The 20,917-nt window shown below is 37.0% G+C and overlaps 2 protein-coding genes across 6 annotated transcripts in view; one reads left to right on the top strand and one right to left on the bottom strand.

Annotated features, from left to right (window-relative positions):
- The window catches only part of celf1 (cugbp, Elav-like family member 1), a 131,858-nt gene extending 130,935 nt beyond the window's left edge, over nucleotides 1-923 (bottom strand). For all 5 annotated transcript variants that reach the window (XM_039754339.1, XM_039754330.1, XM_039754356.1 and 2 more), the window contains exon 1: nucleotides 692-923. The gene's annotated coding sequence lies outside the window, so the exon portion shown is untranslated. The remainder of the gene's footprint in view (nucleotides 1-691) is intronic.
- Nucleotides 924-6,893: 5,970 nt separating this feature from the next.
- On the top strand, nucleotides 6,894-16,951 carry ptpmt1 (protein tyrosine phosphatase mitochondrial 1). The gene is made up of 4 exons (XM_039754318.1): nucleotides 6,894-7,110; nucleotides 11,917-11,997; nucleotides 12,582-12,773; nucleotides 15,003-16,951. The coding sequence occupies exons 1-4, from the start codon at nucleotides 6,901-6,903 to the stop codon at nucleotides 15,132-15,134; spliced, it is 615 nt and encodes a 204-aa protein (XP_039610252.1). The 5' UTR covers nucleotides 6,894-6,900; the 3' UTR covers nucleotides 15,135-16,951.
- The last annotated feature ends 3,966 nt before the right edge of the window (nucleotides 16,952-20,917 follow it).

Below are 20,917 nucleotides of genomic sequence, written 5' to 3'. Positions count from 1 at the left end.
CTCAAAACTTGACAGCTGTTGAGCATTAAAGCAGTCAGGCCACGTGGTTGATAAATTTATTCACGTGGAGATTCAAAATCTTTAGGAAATTACATATTTTCAGGCTTCCTCTGGCTGTGTAATCATTTACTAAAAATCGACGATTTTAGCTCGATTATGAACTGACAACACGCTCTGCGGTTGGGAAACCAAATCCTGCGAAACGTGGTCATAGTAACGACGATGGTATATAGGAAATGAAAAAGTAAAAGAGGAAATGCAGCAGTATGTGTGAGGTAACTGTCCATACGAGGAAAGGCCGAGTTACATCACTTTGACAAGAAGACCACTCAACATAAAAAACAGTTAACATGGTGATCTAGACAGTGACCTCCATGTCCCCAACTTTGCCCAAAGTTCTGCACGACGCTTTGATCAACAGGTCGTAGCCGGGGAGGCCAAGGATCGGATTGGCCGGTAAAGAGGCGTCACCGTCACCCTGGAACAATCATAGATATTGCAAATATATATATATATATATATAATATAAATAGGCACGGATGTAATGTGCGCCAAGTCTGTCCTCGCATGTCAAGGAATGCTAAGTTTTGACTCCGAAACCTTAGGGTGAATTAGATAGGCTGGGCTCAGTCCTCCACTGAGTGGCCCGCCGAATCCTACAAGCATTAACTGCCGCGAGCGCAGGACCCACCTCCCGAGGCGCGACTCCCACTGGACTGCTGTGCTGCGTCCCGTCCCTGCGCCGCTGCTCTTCTTGGCTCCCCTTTTCTTCCGTCTCCTTTCCTTTCCCTCTGGTCTGTCTCTGTGATTCGGCTGGGTGATTACTCTTCCGATCAGCTCCTCTCTGCCTTCTGCTTTTTCCAGTCACAAGGCGCACTCGGTAATGGCGAAATGGCTGCCTCTCCCGCACATACCAATCTGAAGCCTATCTAAGGGGTCGTCAGTAGCTACGAATATAAGTGTCAGTTTGACTTCTTTCTTTAATCAAGAAATTGAATTAGGACTAAGTTCTACGTTGTAGTAAAATAAATTCAAGAGATGCTGAGAAGCAATTCAGGCTAGCAACAGAACATATATTCATGCTATTATGTACGCCTCCTCCTTGCTCTTGGACTCAATGGTTTGGTCCACCAACTACTTTCGACTCGCATTCCTTACTGCAGTAACTTTCCAACAGCGCCCAAAATTGATCAGTGTTCGTTCTGTAGATCGGTTAAGGACTAACGGGAGAAACACGTGTAGTTGTAAACATAGTGACTATAAATAAACTGACCGCTGTAAACAGAAAATTCAACAGTGATTCCGTATAATATGGCGCACTTTAGCTCAGTTGGAAGCCAGTCTCTCTACGCTTATTTACATAAAAGTTACTGCTGCACTTCAGCCGTTTCACTGTAGGTGTTGTATTGACTGACCACTTTCAAGAGTTCATACTGGACCTGATTCTGTCCATATAATCTGTCAACCATTTTCTTTTAAAATTTGTTTTCGCTTAATACAAGAAAAATCCCAACACTTTTTCAATGAATGTTTCATCCAAATTATGTCTCTTTTCTTATAAAATTGTAAACTTTTTTAGACTATCATATTTTTTTTAGAGAAAATCATACAGAACCAAAATCAACAACGAAAAACATGTCAATGTTTCAGATATGACGCAGATACATTTATTCTTGTATTACATTTATAAGTTCAATCCATCCTATTTATTAGAGGTTTTAAAAAATAGAAAAATAAAATGAAACAATGGTGCACAGGTTTTCTAACACAATTGGATCAATGTATGATGTATTTTACCCATAAGGTGTAGTTTGGTTTCGATTATTATGGAAATACACCGTATAAGATGTATACGGCCCAGAGGGGACTGGGCGGTCTCGTGGTCTGGAACCCCTACAGATTTTATTTTTTTCTCCAGCTTTTGGAGTTTTTTGTTTTTCTGTCCACCCTGGCCATCGGACCTTACTTATTCTATGTTAATTAATGTTGACTTATGTTTATTTTTTATTGTGTCTTCTATTTCTCTATTCATTTTGTAAAGCACTTTGAGCTACATTTTTTTGTATGAATATGTGCTATATAAATAAATGTTGATTGATTGATTGATTGATTGATTGATAGTTATCAGTTTGTTGACTTTGTCAACTTTTTCTTCTTTTGGCTGTTCCCATTAGGGCCTGCCACAGCAGATCATTTTTTTCTATATCTTTTTGTCCTCTGCATCTTGTTCTGTTATACCCATCACCTGCATGTCCTCTCTCACCACATCCATAAACCTTCTCTTAGGCCTTGCTCTTTTCGTCTTGCCTGGCAGCTCTATCCTTACCATCTTCAAATGTCCAAACCAATGCAATGTCGCCTCTCTGACTTTGTCTCCCAACTGTCCAACATGAGCTGGCCCTCTAATGTACTCATTTCTAATCCTATCCATCTTTGTCACACCCAGTGCATATCTTAGCATCTTTAACTCTGCTACCTCCAGCTCTGTCTCCTGCTTTCTGGTCAGTGCCACCATCTCCAGCCCATATAACACAGTTGGTCTCACTAGATAGATAGATAGATAGATAGATAGATAGATAGATAGATAGATAGATAGATAGATAGATAGATACTTTATTAATCCCAAGGGGAAATTCACATAATCCAGCAGCAGTATACTGATACAAAGAAACAATATTAAATTAAATAGTAATAAAAATGAAAAAAATAAAAATAAAAAAAGCAGACAATAACTGAGTAATGTTAGCATTTACTCCCCCGGGTGGAATTGAAGAGTCGCATAGTGTGGGGGAGGAACAATCTCCGCAGTCTGTCAGTGGAACAGGACAGTGACAAAAGTCTGTCACTGAAGCTACTCCTCTGCCTGGAGAATACACTGTTCAGTGTCCTGTAGACCTTCACTTTCACTCTTGCCTATATCCGTCTGTCACAAATTACTCCTGACACTCTTCCCCAACCATTCCACCCTGCCTGCACTCTCTTCCACAATCCCCATTACTCTGTAATGTTGATCCCAAGTATTTAAACTCATCCACCTTCGCCAACTCCACTCCCTACCTCCTCACCATTCTACTGACCTCCCTCTCATTTACACACAAGTATTCTGTCTTTTTCCTATTGACCTTCATTCCACTCTTCTCTACAGCATACCTCCACTTCTCCAGGGTCTCCTCAACCTGCTCGTCATAGATCACAATGTTATCAGCAAACATCATAGTCCACGGGGACTCTTGTCTAATCTCATCTGTCAACCTGTCCATCACCATTGTAAATAAGATAGGGCTCAGAGCCGATCCCTGATGTAATCCCACCTCCACTTTAAACGCATCTGTCACTCCTATCGCAGACCTCACCATTGTCGTACTCTGTATATATCCTGTACCACTCTTACATACTGTAGTTCTCTGCCACTCCTGACTTCTTTATACAATACTCCTCTTACGGCACCATTTTATATGCTTTCTCCAGGTCCACAAAGACGCAATACAATTCCTTCTGGCCTTCTCTGTACTTCTCCATCAACACTGTTTGAAAAAACCGAGAACCTGCTTATATTCCATTGACCTTTTTTGGTTGTAATTATTTTACATAATATATAAGTTTTGTGTTTTATGTACTTGATATTTGAGTAGTCACCTACCTATTTTGTTTTTGAGTAGTAGAACAAAACCAGTGTACCTGGGGAAAACATAACAAAAACACTTAGATATCATGCAGCTTTACACACAGTCAGTGACAGCTTTAAAGCCTTGAAGTAACATTTTCAACCATTGTGCTCCATTATTCATTCAGGAATGGTCAAAACACACAGCAAATAAATAAATGTAATATTTACACAAAATTAGTTAAAAGTATTTAGCAGTTGTTCAGACACAAAATCACATCATTACTATCTTTTCTGTTCTCTTATACTATCCTTTCCAAACCCACTGTCCATGGGTTTCTGACACATTTGCGTTTCTAGTGATAAGTGATAACTAAGTGGCTCAGGGAAAAAAACATCGAAATTTTGGGTGCATGGCCAGGAAACTTCCCAGACCGTAATCCCACTGAGAACTTGTGCTCAATCCTCAAGAGGCAGGTGAACAAACAAAAACCCACAAATTCTGACAAACTCCAAGCATTGATTGTACAAGAATGGGCTGCCATCAGTCAGGATTTGGCCCAGAATTTGATTGACAGCATGCCAGGGCAAATTGCAGAGGTCTTGAAAAAGAAGGGCCAACACTGCAAATATTGACTCTTTGCATAAACTTAATGTAATTGTTAATAAAAGCCTTTGAAAAGCTTGAAATTATACTTCAGCATACCATAGAAACATCAAAATCATCTAAAAACATTGAAGCAGCAAACTTTGTGAAAACCAATACTTGTGTCATTCTCAAAACGTTTGGCCACAACTGTACAAAGAGGTCCAGTCAAAAATTTATAGTTTATTAGTAACTATCCGTGCTACCTGCCTAAGATGGGTTGAAATCTAAATAATCAACTTAAACCTCAGCATTAGTGTTTGCAGTGTACCATGCAATGCATGTCTCTGTTATATGTCATTTGATACGGAATTCATAAAAGCAGTGTTAATGTTTGTGGTGCACCCACTATTGAAGTGCAAATGCAATGCATTTTATTACCTTTTTTTTTGATACCTCATTTTTTGGAATAAGACATAGCAACCAGATGGATACACTGACACTTATCCTTTTATTAGAGTGGATTGAACTATCATAATATCTAGTGATGATTCATGGTTTGCTTCTGACATTGGGGAATGAGCCCTGGCTCTTTCCAGGCTAAATGAATGTATGGGTAATACAATGGTGGTGTTGCACAAAAAAGTAAAATAGTATTGATTTCTCACAAGACTTGGAAATGAAATTCATTCCATGTTTTTTTTTTTTTTTGGTATATGTAAACTTGAATGTAATGTCATTTGTGTGTCTGAGTGAGTTTCCTACAAGGGTGTCTAGTTCTAATTCTTCCAATAGGGAAAAAACATAATTTCAGGTTCAATGGCTACACTAAGTTAGCTTTATGTTATAGGAGTATATTGTGGTGGACGGGCATCTTGTCTGGTGAAAATTTCATTTATTGCTGTTCAAGTTTACACATTCAATGAAATTCTAATTTACATTTCTCCTCACAAACAAAAATATTATATAAAATATAGTCTTTAACGCTCTCTCTCTTTATACACATATATATACAGTATACACATGCACACAACCCCCACACACACATACACATATATATTTGTACTTGTTCTCATGTTTGACTGCTCGTTAACCTTTTTTGAGATGTGAGAAGATGACCTCAGTGTCCAGAGGAAAACACATACAGATATGGGAGAACATATAAACTTCACAACAACCAGCAACAGGATTCAAAATCAGAACAAGTGGTCCATGAGGCAGCATCATTTAACCATTGCACTAACATGAAAACCACCATGTACCTGATGTAAGTCATGTACCTCCCTTACGCGACTGATCATAAAAAGTGTCATTATTGGCACACTAAATACTGTATGTTTAGGTGCACTTTTATTTAATAATTCACTGTTTGCAGTTATATGCTGTACTTTCTAAAACGTGCTTCTTTTATCAAGGAGCATTCTTCAGCATACCAATAGGAATTCGCCAGGCTAATACAGTAGAGCACTTTAAAACACTGCTGAAAACATATTACTTTAACATAGCCTTTTTATAACTTCACTTTAACTTAATCCTGATACTCTGTATGTTTTAATTCTTCATAATAACTATTCACGGTGGCTCTAAAATCCGTACTGACCCCTACTCTCTCTTCTGTTTCTTTTTCCGGTTTCTTTGTGGTGGTGGCCTGCGCCACCTCCACCTACTCAAAGCATCATGATGCTCCAACAATGATGGATGGATTAAAAGGCAGAAGTCTACGTGACCATCATCATCAAGTCCTTCCGTGAGAATCCTAAATCCAAAGAGGACTGTTTCATTTATGTTAGGTAGAATGCCCAGAGGGGATTGGGCAGTCTAATGGTCTGGAATCACTACAGATTTTATTTTTTTCTCCAGCCGTCTGGAGTTTTTTTTTTTTCTGTCCGCCCTGGCCATTGGACCTTACTCTTATTCTGTTAATTAATGTTGACTTATTTTATTTTCTTATTGTGTCTTTTATTTTTCTATTCTTTATTATGTAAAGCACTTTGAGCTACTGTTTGTATGAAAATGTGCTATATAAATAAATGTTGTTGGTGTTGTTCAATTTATTGTTCAGTACTGCGTTGGCCGCATGCTGTTTAGCCAAGTTCGACCGAGAGGTTCGTAAGCAATCCTGGACGGACCGCCAATCGCTTGCTGAGAACTTTTCTTCTTACATGACCATCTTAGTTTCGTGGAAAGAAAGAAATCAAGCCGAGATTAGAACCCATCTGTTAGGCAAGACTATGCACACCGCCCTTCGCGTGAAGGTTTTTTGTATTACATGTATTTTGGAAGTGCATGATTTTATCTCATCATTTTCATTTTATCTGATTCATATCCTTATTTAATTTATTGCAGAATGTGCCTTTATTCCGAAATCTAAAATTAAAACGAAATCTTATTTTGAAGTTTAGCTTTTTTCAAAATTAAAATGCCGACTTCACACGTGCTCCTCTAGATGATGTAAAGCTCTTAGTTTTGTAGTTTTCATTAAATTTCCAACATTCCATTTACATTGAAGATGACTGTTTTATAATTGTATCTTTATAGTTTAGTTTAACAAATTGTATATATGTATAACGGTCAAAGTTACTCACACAATCATTTACATGGCTGTCGTATGAAAATAATATTCTGAACAAAAATGTTAAACTAATATCTTTATAGCTCACCCAGGTCTTCCTGCCCACTAGGGGCAATCCACAAATGAAAACGTTGCCCAATGTTACAGTTTAAAAGCAATTGCATTCGTGGAGTCTCGCTCGCCTGGCCAATTACTCGTATGATGGCGGGGTTAGCTGCTCGTTTACTTTTTTATCCCTCTCTCGCTTATAACATTTTCATGGAGAAAGTGACCGGGAGACGATGGTATGACAGGATCGACGAGACAGTTATTCTCGGAGCGCTGCCTTTCAAGAGTATCACGAAAGAGGTGAGAGGCCGATGGGACGTGAGCCTTGTAACCGGATACTTCTGTATTTGACACGACTCGACTAACATGGTTTTAACAGCTGCATAACGACACGAGAATGCTATATTAAAATTATGTGTTTAGCGAACCATTTTTAAAAGTTATGTAAAAATTGTAAGCGACAGTATAACTGTTGTAATAGTTTCGTGTCCCGAGCATTGGTGGTGAAGTGACTTTCTTGCTTCGTTAAAAGTTATTCAGTGTTGGTGATTAAAATGCCGACATTGTCCCTCGCAATTCAGACGACCGCTGCTTAGCGCTACTGCCTCCTTGTAGACCTGTGGACCGAAGGGTTTACTCCAATGAGCACGGAGCCATAACCGTGCCAGTCTGGAAAGTCACTTGGAAAATCTACCTTTACAAGAAACGATTGTTGGCAGACAAATATTGTGTCGTCAAGGTCGCAGTTTCATATATCACTAATAATGTCCCCGTCTCTCATGACTTAGTACATGACTGTAAAATTGTACCACACGTATAAACCGCTTCATGATAGGCAAGTCGCTAGCTAGATTAAAAAGTAAACTTGGTTAAGTAATAATTTATGTATTAATTGATGGGTTTGCATAATTTAAAAGAAAATGTCACTCTAGAAACAAATTCTGTATTTCCAAATGATTCATAACAACAATAGCAATAAGAATTCATAATTCACCCCATAAATTGTAAATTTATTTTTATTAGATTAACCTGAACTGTACACCCGAACTGTACAACATGTTTACAGTGTTATGAAAAATATCAGAGTCCATACTTACCTTTCCACGTCAGAAAGTGAATTCTTATTGAAATCAGGATATTGCGCCATAACCCACGGTGCAATAAAGAATTTTTTGACAGTCAATGTGCAGCAATAGACTGCATAGGTGGAACAAACACAAATCACTAAGGAAAGCAATTGAAATAAACAATAGCAGTACATGTGCAGTACAATCGCATTCAAAGTACACCATCACATAAATGTGCGTCATTTAGTCAGTCATCGTCCAACACACTGTATCCTAACACAGGGTCACAGGAGTCTGCTGGATCCAATCCCAGCCAACACAAGGCACAAGGCAGGAACAAATACCCGGGCAGGGCACACAAACAAGGGACAATTTAAGATCACCAATGCACCTAACCTGCATGTCTTTGGACTGTGGGAGGAAACCCACACAGACACGGGAAGAACATGCAAACTCTGCGCAGGGAGGACCCAGGGAGAGACCCCAGGTCTTCTTACTGCAATACCACTGTGCCACCATACCACCTGTGTCATTTATCAGATAGAAAAAAAATAACAATATGATAATACAAGTAACTTAGTCATGGAATGACCCATGACATTGTACTTGTTGTGAAATCCAATCAGAAGATGCTGGAAGATGACTATACATTTTCTTTCGTTTCAGTGGACTTTCTTCAGAAAGTACTATAATAAATTCAAAGTGCATCTGCTAGAATACCGACTCAAACCAAAAACATTTGCCATGTTATACGATACCTGCATATTATACAAGGAATTGGCTTACTTTATTGCACATTTTTTGTTCTGACATCAATTATCCTCAAAGTTGGTAATCTTAAAACCCCAGAATACCTTCATGCACTTCTCACCATTACTCTTTTAAGAAAAAATGTGAACAGCCAAAAAGCACATGGAATTGCAACTTTTTAGATCGAAATTCAACCACTTTTACATGTGGTACTCAATCCATTGTAAACATGTATGAATTGCATGTGACCTGCATCTGAACATTTTAAATAGAATTATCTGGTAATTTACGTGCTTCAGCACATTTTATCTTGCTGTCTGAAATAAAGCTTGCATATTATTCATATTTCCTTGCTAGAAGTAGCTCTCGTCAACTCTTCGCAAAAAGATCACATTTCTACCCCCCCTTTAATTAATCTGCATGATAATCAAGGAGGCAGTGATTGGGATATGACTCTTGGCTGTAGCACAGATAGATAGATAGATACTTTATTAATCCCAAGGGGAAATTCACAAAAAAAAAACTCCACATAAAAGAAAGTGGTAGAAGTGATCAGTGAAATAGAGAAATAGAGATAAAAAGGTAAAAAGATAAAGTCGTATACGGAGCTGCTGGAAAGGCTGCCACTCGGATGCAGCGCCGGAAATGAATGATGCTCAGTTTGGAAATCCTCAACACGTTTGAAAGACCTCCAGGATACCACAAAGGTCATTTCTTTGAAGCACAGACTGTAAATACAGTTCAGCATCACAACATAGCACAAGGCTTTTCATGGTGAATGACTCGTCAGATGCACTGTTAACAAGTCAATGCTAAAGAGGTATCAGATTGTATGTAGTACTCGGCCCCTTTCACCAGCCAGTGTAGCCCAACTGCAAAATGCTTTACAGGGAGATAGCCAATTTCAATTTCTGTCTTCCACAGAGATGTTGACACTGTAGTTTAAAAGGTTCATCAACAGTACAGAAACCACTGCTTTTCATGAAAACACTACACATCTTGCACACAATGTAACAGCTATTAACTTTAATTTTTGATTTTTCTTCCATGGCATCATGAGCTAATAAATTAACGGATGGGCACCACCAAAAACAATTTTGCTAATTAGTGCAGCAACTATGTTGTTGGCATTCATGGTGATTTATTAAGACCACATTTGTCTAATTCATGCCACATTCAGGAGAGATGTTTATACACAGTTCCATCTTTTGTGAAACGTAATTTAATAATCTTACTAAGAAAGTAAGATACAAATGAAAAATCAAAATTAAATTGCTGTTGTATGTGCATTTCTTTACTTTTAAATTTGGAAGATACACTTTCTACATTAACTCTAAAAAGGACTCTGCAGTACCTTATTGTGGTACTGATTCTTAGGCTTTAATCAAAGTCTGTGTTTTGACTTTCTTTTTTGGCATCTTTTTTTCAGGCTACATCTAGCATTAGATCAGGCTTTTTTACTGAGTATGCCAGTTTAATATTAACTTATTTTCAATGTAAAACACATAATTTTGCAAAAGCACAGACCCATCTATTGGTCAGTAAAGATGTAGAGCCACCAGAGGGCACATCAGAGTACACACCACATTGCCTCCTGACAATTTTTTTTTTTTTTAAAAGTACTGTACAGCACTAGATTATTCCAAATTGCTGTACCATGTTTGTGTTGACACAAGTTGAACTACATAAGTATGCTGATGAGTGATAGCAGTGTTGACATTCACAGTGGTGATTTGATGGTTCCCTCTTGGCACTCCCTCTCTCAATAGTGCATGGCTTTTGCTGTGTGTAGCCAAATCTCTGTTTCTTGACAATATTCCTTGAGAATGTTTTGTAATGGCTTTTGACTGTATGGAGAAGTGAGGGTGTTATCCATATAAATCACTTCACCCTTAATGGCAGCTTCTAGTAACAGAACTGGCAGTGGCATGTAGGAGAAGATATTTGGGAATTAATACGTGGAATTGTGGCTGGGCTGCCTGAAAAAGGGCTACTGCCCCTGTGCTGTGGTACCAATGTCAATATTTGATACCTGTTGATTGCAAAGTATAACTGTGCATAATTAACATTTTCTTAGTAGTTTCCTGTTGCTTTGTGGACCTTTTTAATGCTAAAGTAGGTACTACCAGTTACTGAACACAAGATGATGGGCTGTGAAAGTTTAAACCAGTAAGTAAGTTAAGTATTTACATGAAGAAGAGCAGTTGTTTATGTGTTATTAATTTAGGCAGATTGTGTTTCCAATTTATTTTAATTTTAGTCGAAGAGCAGGCAACACTTAAGTAATCAATCCAAGCAATTCCAAAAAGTTCACAAACCATTTCTTACAGCCATACTATAAATAGATACAAAAGACTATGGTAACTTTTTCAGGCTTTCTATAGATGTTACCATTTCTTATTTTTTTTTTGGATATTTTTTTGTAGTGCAATTGTCTTTCATATTGTAACTTTACATTGCTGTTTTCTGGTCATGAAAACCAGAAAATTTTGCAGTTTATTTTAAACCCCTTGCTCGAAGAGTGAATTGACTAAATGATGGGGTACAGTTTACAGCAAATATTGTTAAAAAAAAACACAGCTTTGATAAATACACAATATTTGAAACTGTCTCTGTATATTTTTCATCCATTCATCATCCAACCCGCTATATCCTAACTACAGGGTCACGGAGATCTGCTGGAGCCAATCCCAGCCAGCACAGGGTGCCAGCCCACAGCAGGGCAGTATATTTTTCATTCTTGTTATAATGGACTAAAAGTAGGATAAAGTAAAAAATAGATATTTTTAAAGGCATCAAACAAAAATAATTCATGCTGCTTCTAAGAGTGACAGGAATCAAACAACAAATAATGTAAATCTGTTAAACTGTAACATGAAGAAATGATAAGCAGTAATAAAAATACAAGAGAAGAGTAACACTAAGCAAGGTAGATGTTGTCTTCAAATGTCTGCTTTTGCGTTTTTATTATCCAAAAAGAGTTACTGGCATTTGATTTTGATAATTTTTCTTATGCAATGTGTTACTTGTTGTTCAAAAAAAGTCCTTTAAGCCCACAGGTTACATTTAAGATAATGCTTAGAGTACTGCATCCTTTAGAAAGTAAGTAATTTTTATTATAATTTCAGTTAAAGCCTATATAATCCGAATGCTGCTAAAGCTGCTGTTACATAATGGGTATTGGTTGGAGTCTGCTTTTGTTAATTTGATTACCCCAGACTGTGGAGTTAAATAAGTAAAATACTGTTGGGTTAATCAAGAATGCACTGTCTTGTTTTTTTTTTAACAGCTGGTTCACAAGCATAATGTTAGAGGAGTAATCACTTTGAACGAAGCATGGGAAATTAAGAGCCTCTGCTATTCAGAACAGGTAAAATCATTCATTTGTATTATTTGTTATTTGCCTGATGGAGAAAGTCATTTTAAGCATAGGGCCATTATGTATTAAATGTAGTACCATATAAAGGATTTTGAGTGGATCTCTTCAGTTACTTGTAATCTATAGGTTAGTGTTTACTTATGAGTTTAGGCATCCGCCACATGCAAACACAATCAAGTAAGAAAACAGTACAATTTAAAAAACAAAAAGATGGAAGTACCTGGTGAAGTGATGTGACAGCAGGCTTTTAGAACATTGATTGAAATGTATGCTAAACTACTTAAGCTGCTTAGTACAGCAGTAACCCTTGTAATGAGTTTCCATTATCCAAAAGATGTCTTTGTTGCAAGAGAGTTCCAAAAGAGTAGAAAAGCATGGTACAACCTAGATCTGACTTAGCAGTCTATCATGTCAGTAGAGGAGTTGTAACTGCTTTTTAATCTTCTTGTGGTTGGGTCATCCAAGTACCATTCCCCTTTGTCCATCTTTGTCCAAATGTTAGTCTTATTTCCACATACAGCATTAGGACATTTTATTCAACATAGTACTAATTGTACATTATCTTCAACTCGCAGGAGTGGAGGGAAGCTGGTGTGGAGTGGTTACATCTGGCAACTGTGGATTTCACTGGTGTTCCCAGCCTTGAGCAACTACACAGGGGTGTGTCATTTGCCCTGAGACACAGGACGAGTGGAAGTAGTATCTATGTCCATTGTAAAGCAGGACGGTCTCGGAGTGCCACTCTGGTTGCAGCATATTTAATAAAGGTAGGTTCAGAATCCCAGAATGTTTGGAAACCATGCTTTGTTCTGATGCTTTATGGGATTCCTTTGATATTTGGGGTGGACTTCTAAGAATAGGAATTGAATCTGTGGGATGGATGAGATGATATATAAGTAACCCCAGATGAAATGAAACTAGATTAGATAGATACTAGCAAGTAAAACTGATGGATATAAAATCAAAATCTCTAAATAGAAACTAGTTTTGAAAATAAAATTCATTTCAGTATGACTTGTATCAGTATGTGTTTTCTATTCATACAGGTCAGGTTATGTTTAACTACCATTCGTGGCAACTCTGAACATAGTGTTTTGAGGAAAAAAAATAGTTTTTTTTCTGTTTAGTAGAGTACTTGCTGCAAAGTGAGTGGGAGGCATCATCTGTGTGAAGAGCAAGTGAGCTGGTAGGCTAAGCATTGAGGGCAGTTTTTTTACCCCAACTAGAAGATGAAAATATTTTCCAACTAAAATGCTGTTTGTTTAAAATAAATTCTTTTAATTTATTACCAGAGGATGAAATATTTCTGCTATACTTTATTTACTATGAAAATTGATGGTCTTTCTGCATATTTTGGTTCATTTTTTAATTCTCAGTTTAATCTGCACTTTTAATAAAAAAAAAAGTTTCTAATTAAAAAACAAATACTTTTCCTTGCATTCTGAAGTATCTTAACAACTAGGCTATATGGTTGACTGTTTATTATAATATTTGGATAATTTTCAATTGCTTATCACCCCAAGAAGCCACTCTACTGATAGAATGAAATTTGTCTAATAAATTTGAATATTCAGTGGTTTACAAAGTGTCTGCCACAGCTTGGTCCCTTTAGATACTGAAACATATGGCTTTTTATGTAGCTGCTAAACTAGTGACGCATGTGGCTGAAATTACCTTCATGGTTGTGCAAATTACAGCATAGCACATTACTACAGCAGTATCTGTCACTCTTTTGCATTGATTAGTATAGTCGTGAGGCACCTCAAATAATAGGCATTAAATCATAATAAAACTGTAAAATACACAGTAGAAATATTCACATCAAGGACAATTTTGCCTTTAGGACCCAGCACAACTTTTTAACCCTAACAGGGGATTGAAAACTGGCTATTTATCTCGCACCTATGTTGTAGACTGAATAGTCAACTGACATAAGTTGAGCTAGAAAAAAATCTCAGCCCATCCATTATCATTACACAATAATAAATGCACAAATGAAAGAACAGAATTCAGCTATACAGTACTGTGTTCATATTGTAAAAGAAGTGAGTCATTTGGAAAGAGGGTTGGGATCCTTTAGCTGGGGATCCACAGGAAAAATCAATTTTCCTGATTGTCTCTTTGTGAGGTGAATACTGTAACAAGAATAATCTGTTTTAACATTATTTTTATTTAGCACCTTTAAAAATGGGGCACTTTATGGGGGACTTTTTGATACCTGTGTAATTAACAAACATCTCCGTACATTCACTGTTAATGTTTGCAATGCTCCATTTACTAGAATGTATTTTGTAATGCATATAGTAATAAAATGCATTGCATTTTTCATTACAACAGATGGTGCATGGTAAATATTACCTCTGCTTTTAAAAATGCCTTACCAAATGGCATACAACAGACAAATAGCAACCAAATGGACACACACACACACACACACACATAGAAACTTGTCCTTTTATTAAGGTGGATATTAAAATAACTAAGTCTTTTAATTTCTGATATCTATATCTTTTCACTTTTGGTTGCATCACCATAGTGGCAAGGTAGAACTACCATGTATTGTGTCTCCAAAAGTAGAAGACTAACCAGTTGAAGACCCAGTATACTGAAGTTACAGTATAAGTTGCCTATAGTTTGGCTAGAAGTATGAAGTTTAAAAACATCTATCTATGCATGTTTCAGTTCTTCTTGCACCTATACAACAATGTATAACTAACAAGAAGTCATGTTAATTTTTGAAGAAATTTACTCTGTAGATTCATAGGACAGTGTATTATTAATAATTGTCATCACAAACTGATTTTTCTCCAATGAAGTGTGTAATGTCATTCTATTAAAACCTGTCTGAATACGAAGTTTTCTTTTTCTAAACTAATTTGGTAGTATTATTCTATATACAGAGTGCACAGTACATTATAGTTTAGGTTTGTGTTTCTATTGTTGGGGAGGGGGCAAATTTGCGCACACTTACCAAGTGATTTCCTCTTTCCCTTAAGGTGCACTGCTGGACCCCTGAAGAGGCTCGCCATTTTATAGCTTCAGTACGTCCACATATTCTTATCCGTCGAGGACAGATGGCAGTACTGCATCAGTACCACCGTGAAACTTGCCTTGAGGATTCTTCCTGAGCATTAATGGAGAGTGGTAGAAGTTTCTTCCTGAATTAGGAAGAAAGCATGGATTTTTTTTATATTAAAAATTGTATGTGTTACACCTATTTCAGGTTCTTGTAAAATTAACACAATTTTAATAATGAAGGGCAGCACTTATTAGTAAGTGGTGTGGAGATGTCTTCTCAGTGTAGAAGATTTGGTTTTGAATAACCCTATCAACCACTGCTGACTGAATGTTCTCTCCACATCTGTATGGTTGTTTTTTCCCAAAGTCCCAAAGACGTGAATGTTAAGTTAATGTGTGACTCTAAGATGACTTGAATATGCTGGTTAATAGTCTTGTACTTGGTAAACTATGGCTCCTTGAGATCATAATACTGAATTAAGCAAGTTTAATAAATGTGTGAACGTTAGGTTTGCTCATAACAAACCAAGAAAGTCACAACAGCATCTATAGTAATTATTAATGAAAACTTGTTTATCCAACAATAAGTTTACATGTTTAGGACTTGTAGACTAACAATTTTAGACATATTCTATAAGACAATAAATCTGTAACTGTGTTGAGCTCTACTAAAAGCGGTAGGTACCCTATCTAGTTTCTGTGAGGTGGCTGTTCAGTTTACCCCCTTGAACACACTTTTCCACACTCTTCTCTTTTGGCTTCTCTCACTTGTTTGTTTTCCATCAAAATTTGCTTCTCCTTTTCCTTGCTGTGTAAGATATTGCCACCAGGAGAACAGGCTTCTTAAATCCCCATCAGTGAAGTACTTTCAGTTAAACCAGGGATTGGCCTCTGTAAAACTTAAGGGGCTGTACTTCCATAGTTCCTCTAGTGGCCCCAGGTATTCTTGCAAGCTCATCAGCCCTTTTACTGTATAGTCTTTGGAGATGAACAATACCCTTTCCTGCATTCCACACTGTCCATCCATTATTTATTTATTTATTTATTTTTTAAATTTCACACTATAAGGATGGGCCTCTTACCTTAATATCATAATTCCTAGTCAGACCTTGTCTAGATTGACACTGGATAAGTAGACAAGACTTGATAAATCTGTTTACCCAAATTAACGTAAAGCAACGTTGTCATTCTGATTTCCTTGATTCACTATTATGGGAAGTTTTTATACTTTGTTCTAAAGTTCAGGATCTGATGTATGAATAGTTTATTGTGGCATATATTGACATGCATAGTTGTTATGTAACATTTTAATTTTAAACATTTTGATTTACTGATAGAGAAAACCATAGTCCATTTTTACTGTATACAATAAATTATTTTATTCATAGATTCAGTTTCCATTTAGAAGCAAGTTGGTTCTGCTTTAACTAGAAGGCATTTTCTCATCAGTTAACAGTCCTTTCGTACTTAATTTAGAATCTAGTAGAGACCAGCATTCCCAGAATAGTCCTGCTGGACCTGACTTAAAGGATTATGCTCATCATCATATGCTCAGTCCTGTGTGACTTGCATTTCATTTCCTGTTTATGATGTGTGTTTAACAATATTTTAGCAAAAAATGCATGTGTTTTCCATGTTTTGAGCAAATGACTGGTTAACTGAAATGTGAATTATGCAAGATTTTTTTTTTTTCCATAAATATTTTGTATATTGTTTGCATTTTCATCATTGGCTTGTACTATATCATCATCTTTATCTTTGTTCTCCTTGAAAAATTTTTTTTTATTGTAATCACTGAAAATAGGGTAAATGATAATTCACACATGTACTTTTTGGGTGGAGTATTCCTTTAAATGTTTTGCAACATAGTAAGTTACTGGAGGTCAACGAACAAAGACGCTGTAATAAAATAATTTAAACCTTGAAAGATGTATAATAGATGTAACCTAATTCAAACTTTTAAGCTACTTGTTGCTGTTTGACATTAGCAGTGCCAACAATGATATGATGATAAAAATGTAGGGATCAAGGAATGCTCCTGTCACACCAAAGGTATACATAGTATTGTGCAAATGTAGCTTTCTAGCTAAAATGAATAGCAACAATATTGAAAGAGCCATTAGAAATGGTGATTTTAAATCTGGACAGCAGTTGCTGTTTAAAAGAGACCATTTGCATTTGTTTACTGTGATGTGTGCTTAAAAGTTTTAGCATAAAATGGCCACAAGTCAGGCACCTCATGTCTAAGATGTAACTTTTGCACAGTTATCAAATAAGTAAGCTTACATTCACAAAAAAACACAAATTATTTGATATGTCATAATATTTGATCACATAACAATGTCTGAAAAAGGTTTGATTGAATTTATTCAGCATTTGGTTGACACAGAATATATAGATTGACACATCCTTCGATACTTTCATGGCATATGAATGAAAAAAGTGCAGACTGAGCCTGTGTGCAACAGTTATGGATGTAATCACACCTATACTGGAGAACTATGTGTGTGTGCGCCTTGTAACAACAAATATTTAAATGAAGAGCTAGCACAAACCCTTATTTTTCTTCTGTTAACTATTAACTACACCAGTGGCAGCCATGAGCTTGTCTTTGTCTTTTTTACAACATCCTTTAGCTCAACACCTTGAAAATGGATGAAACATTCAGTCTTTGCTGCTTCAGAAACCAAGTTTCTGAAATTAGTTGTCCCCTTCTAGGCAACACAATATTTGTTATTAACTGTGTAGAAGATTTAGTTGCAGCCCATATATGAGCACAGCCTATATGAGGCTAAGTCAAAAAGTAAAGGCAATTAGAAAATTATGTAGTAACCGCAACAGATAGAAGCCGACACAGTACATGTTCATGATGGCTTATAGATAGAACAGAGACGCACAGTGCAGCTCTCAGGTGTTAGTCAAGTTAAAGCCAAGGTTAAAAGAACATGGATGCTCCGCTGTGGGATTGCACAATTGGCCAGAGGGGGTGAAACCTGCTGAAACTCACTGAAAGATGGTGCCTTGTGCAGATCAGTAAGCTGTTTTGGCAGCCATCTTGTGCAAACTTTACAGTACCCCAAGTCATCGTGCCCATGGTATGTACACTGCTGTAGCTTACAGTATATTAAAATGTGCAGCAACAGTGGACGGCGTAATCTGTTGATCTTCTCTGCCATGTTGATATGGGCTTGTGTGCACGATGTGGATGATCGACCAGATCAAGCTTTAGCGTTTACACTTGTTTGTCACACTTTAAACCTTTCTACCCATTCATAAACTTTCTGTTGAGACAGGACACACCTTCTGGTGCGAAGGGAAGGAGTAGAAGTAAATGAGGTTGGTTCTGTGCAGGTGAAAGATCTTTAAGAAGATGGGTAGAAACAATAAAAAACATCAGTCCTACACTGTCCTCTGCTGTCCAGCTTCTCTCTAAATTGACTGTTTCCTGCATGCGTTTTTTTAGTCTTGACATCTGTTTTTTTGGTCCAGATATTTCTCAGTTTGCTGGCCACACAATTTGGTGTAACGATCCCCTGCTTACTCATGATGTTTTTCCCATTATTTATTGGTACTTATCTCAGTTGTGCCTCTGTTTAATGATTTATTATGCCTGTCATTTCCTTATTTCCAACATCAGTTGTCTGAGCACAGTTATTTTTTGTTATGTACTGTTTGTAATTGTTTAATGGGTTAATTTTATTGCTTTGATCTTGGCTAGTTTTATTCTTTTAGCCTAATTTGGGACACTTATTTGAAATCTAACACTTTATAAAATAATCTGATAATAAGTGTGTCAGAAAATCAATTTAATTTCATATTCCTTTTCAAAAAGTGCCTATTCATAGCCATTATCACAGGAATAAATTAGTATACAGGTGCCGGTCATAAAATTAGAATATCATGACAAAGTTGATTTATTTCAGTAATTCCATTCAAAAAGTGAAACTTGTATATTAGATTGATTCATTACACACAGACTGACGTATTTCAAATGTTTATTTCTTTTAATTTTGATGATTATAACTGACAACTAATGATATTCTAATTTTCTGAGATACTGAATTTGGGACTATCAATTAAGACCAATGCAAAAAAAGGATTTTTAAAATGTTGGCCAACTGAAAGGTATGAACATGAAAAGTATGAGCATGTACAGCACTCAATATTTAGTTGGGGCTCCTTTGGCCTGGATTACTGCAGCAATGCGGCGTGGCATGGAGTCGATCAGTCTGTGGCACTGCTCAGGTGTTATGAGAGCCCATGTTGCTCTGATAGTGGCCTTCAGCTCTTCTGAATTGTTGGGTCTGGCGTATTGCATCTTCCTCTTCACAATACGGTTAAGGACAGGCAAATTTGCTGGCCAATCAAGAACAGGGATACCATGATCCTTAAACCAAGGAACTGGTAACTTTGGCACCATGTGGAGGTGCCAGGTCTTGTTGGAAAATGAAATCTGCATCCCCATAAAGTTTGTCAGCAGTAGGAAGCATGAAGTGCTCTAAAACTTCCGGGTAGACAGCTGTGTTGACCTTGGACCTCAGAAAACACAATGGACCAACACCAGCAGATGACATGGCACCCCAAACCATCACTGACTGTGGAAACTTTACACTGGACCTCAAGCAATGTGGATTCTGTGCCTCTCCTCTCTTCCTCCAGACTCTGGGACCTTGATTTCCAAAGGAAATGCAAAATTTACTTTCATCAGAGAACATAACTTTAGACCACAAGCAGCAGTCCAGTCCTTTTTGTCTTTAGCCCAGGCGAGACGCTTCTGACGCTGTCTCTTGTTCAAGAGTGGCTTGACACAAGGTATGCGACAGCTGAAACCCATGTCTTGCATACATCTGTGCGTGGTGGTTCTTGAAGCACTCTTTGTGAATCTCCCCCACAGTTTTGAATGGGTTTTGTTTCACAATCCTCTCCAGGGTGCGGTTATCCCTATTGCTTGTACACTTTTTTCTACCACATCTTGTCCTTCCCTTCGCCTCTCTATTAATGTGCTTGGACACAGAGCTCTGTGAACAGCCAGCCTCTTTAGCAATGACCTTTTGTGTCTTGCCCTCCTTGTGCAAGGTGTCAATGGTCGTGTTTTGGACAACTGTCAAGTCAGCAGTCTTCCCCATGATTGTGTAGCCTACAGAACTAGACTGAGAGACCATTTAAAGGCTTTTGCAGGTGTTTTGAGTTAATTAACTGATTAGAGTGTGGCACCAGGTGTCTTCAATATTGAACCTTTTCACGATATTCAAATTTTCCAAGATACTGAATTTGGGACTTTCATTAGTTGTCAGTTATAATCATCAAAATTAAAAGAAATAAACATTTGAAATACATCAGTCTGTGTGTAATGAATGAATCTAATATACAAGTTTCACTTTTTGAATGGAATTACTGAAATAAATCAACTTGGTCATGATATTCTAATTTTATGACCGACACCTATATATCTATTATGTAGAACCATTTTCTCTTTGCATGAAAGTTAGTTTTGGATAAAATTAATATATTTTTTGTTTTAGTTGTTTGAGATTGCAGGTGTGAAAACAGAATGATAGTGTTTTTGCAACAGACAGTGCTTTTTATGGAAAACTTTAGCAGAAGGCCAAGTATATTAATGACAGTCTGAACAGAACTGTTCAAGTGCTCTGCATTTTGCAGCAATTATTTCTTTAGCTTCTTGGATAGAATTTCTCACAGTAAAATTGTTTGTTGGTACTGGTATTAAGTGAATTCTGTTGTAAAATCAGAACAGTATTCATATTAATGCTCACATTTCACTTTATTCATGTTTGCACTTTATACACGCTTGTTTTGGCATTTTGCGTAAATTACATTTAAATAGCATGTCAAATGATCTGCTTTACCTCAGCTCCTTAGACATGTCAAAGAA

The sequence above is a fragment of the Polypterus senegalus genome, chromosome 1 (genome assembly GCF_016835505.1).
Source record: "Polypterus senegalus isolate Bchr_013 chromosome 1, ASM1683550v1, whole genome shotgun sequence".
NCBI classification, from domain to species: Eukaryota; Metazoa; Chordata; class Cladistia; order Polypteriformes; family Polypteridae; genus Polypterus; species Polypterus senegalus.
Note: the sequence above shows the minus strand (reverse complement) of the source record. Positions and strands in the feature narration are given on the sequence as shown.

Excerpts from the sequence above, each read along its gene's own strand:
- ptpmt1 (XM_039754318.1), top strand. The coding sequence starts at position 6,901 with ATGTTACAGTTTAAAAGCAATTGCATTCGTGGAGTCTCGCTCGCCTGG. Across the intron at positions 7,111-11,916 it reads TCAAGAGTATCACGAAAGAG|CTGGTTCACAAGCATAATGT; the intron begins GTGAGAGGCCGA and ends TTTTTTTAACAG. Across the intron at positions 12,774-15,002 it reads TTGCAGCATATTTAATAAAG|GTGCACTGCTGGACCCCTGA; the intron begins GTAGGTTCAGAA and ends CTTTCCCTTAAG.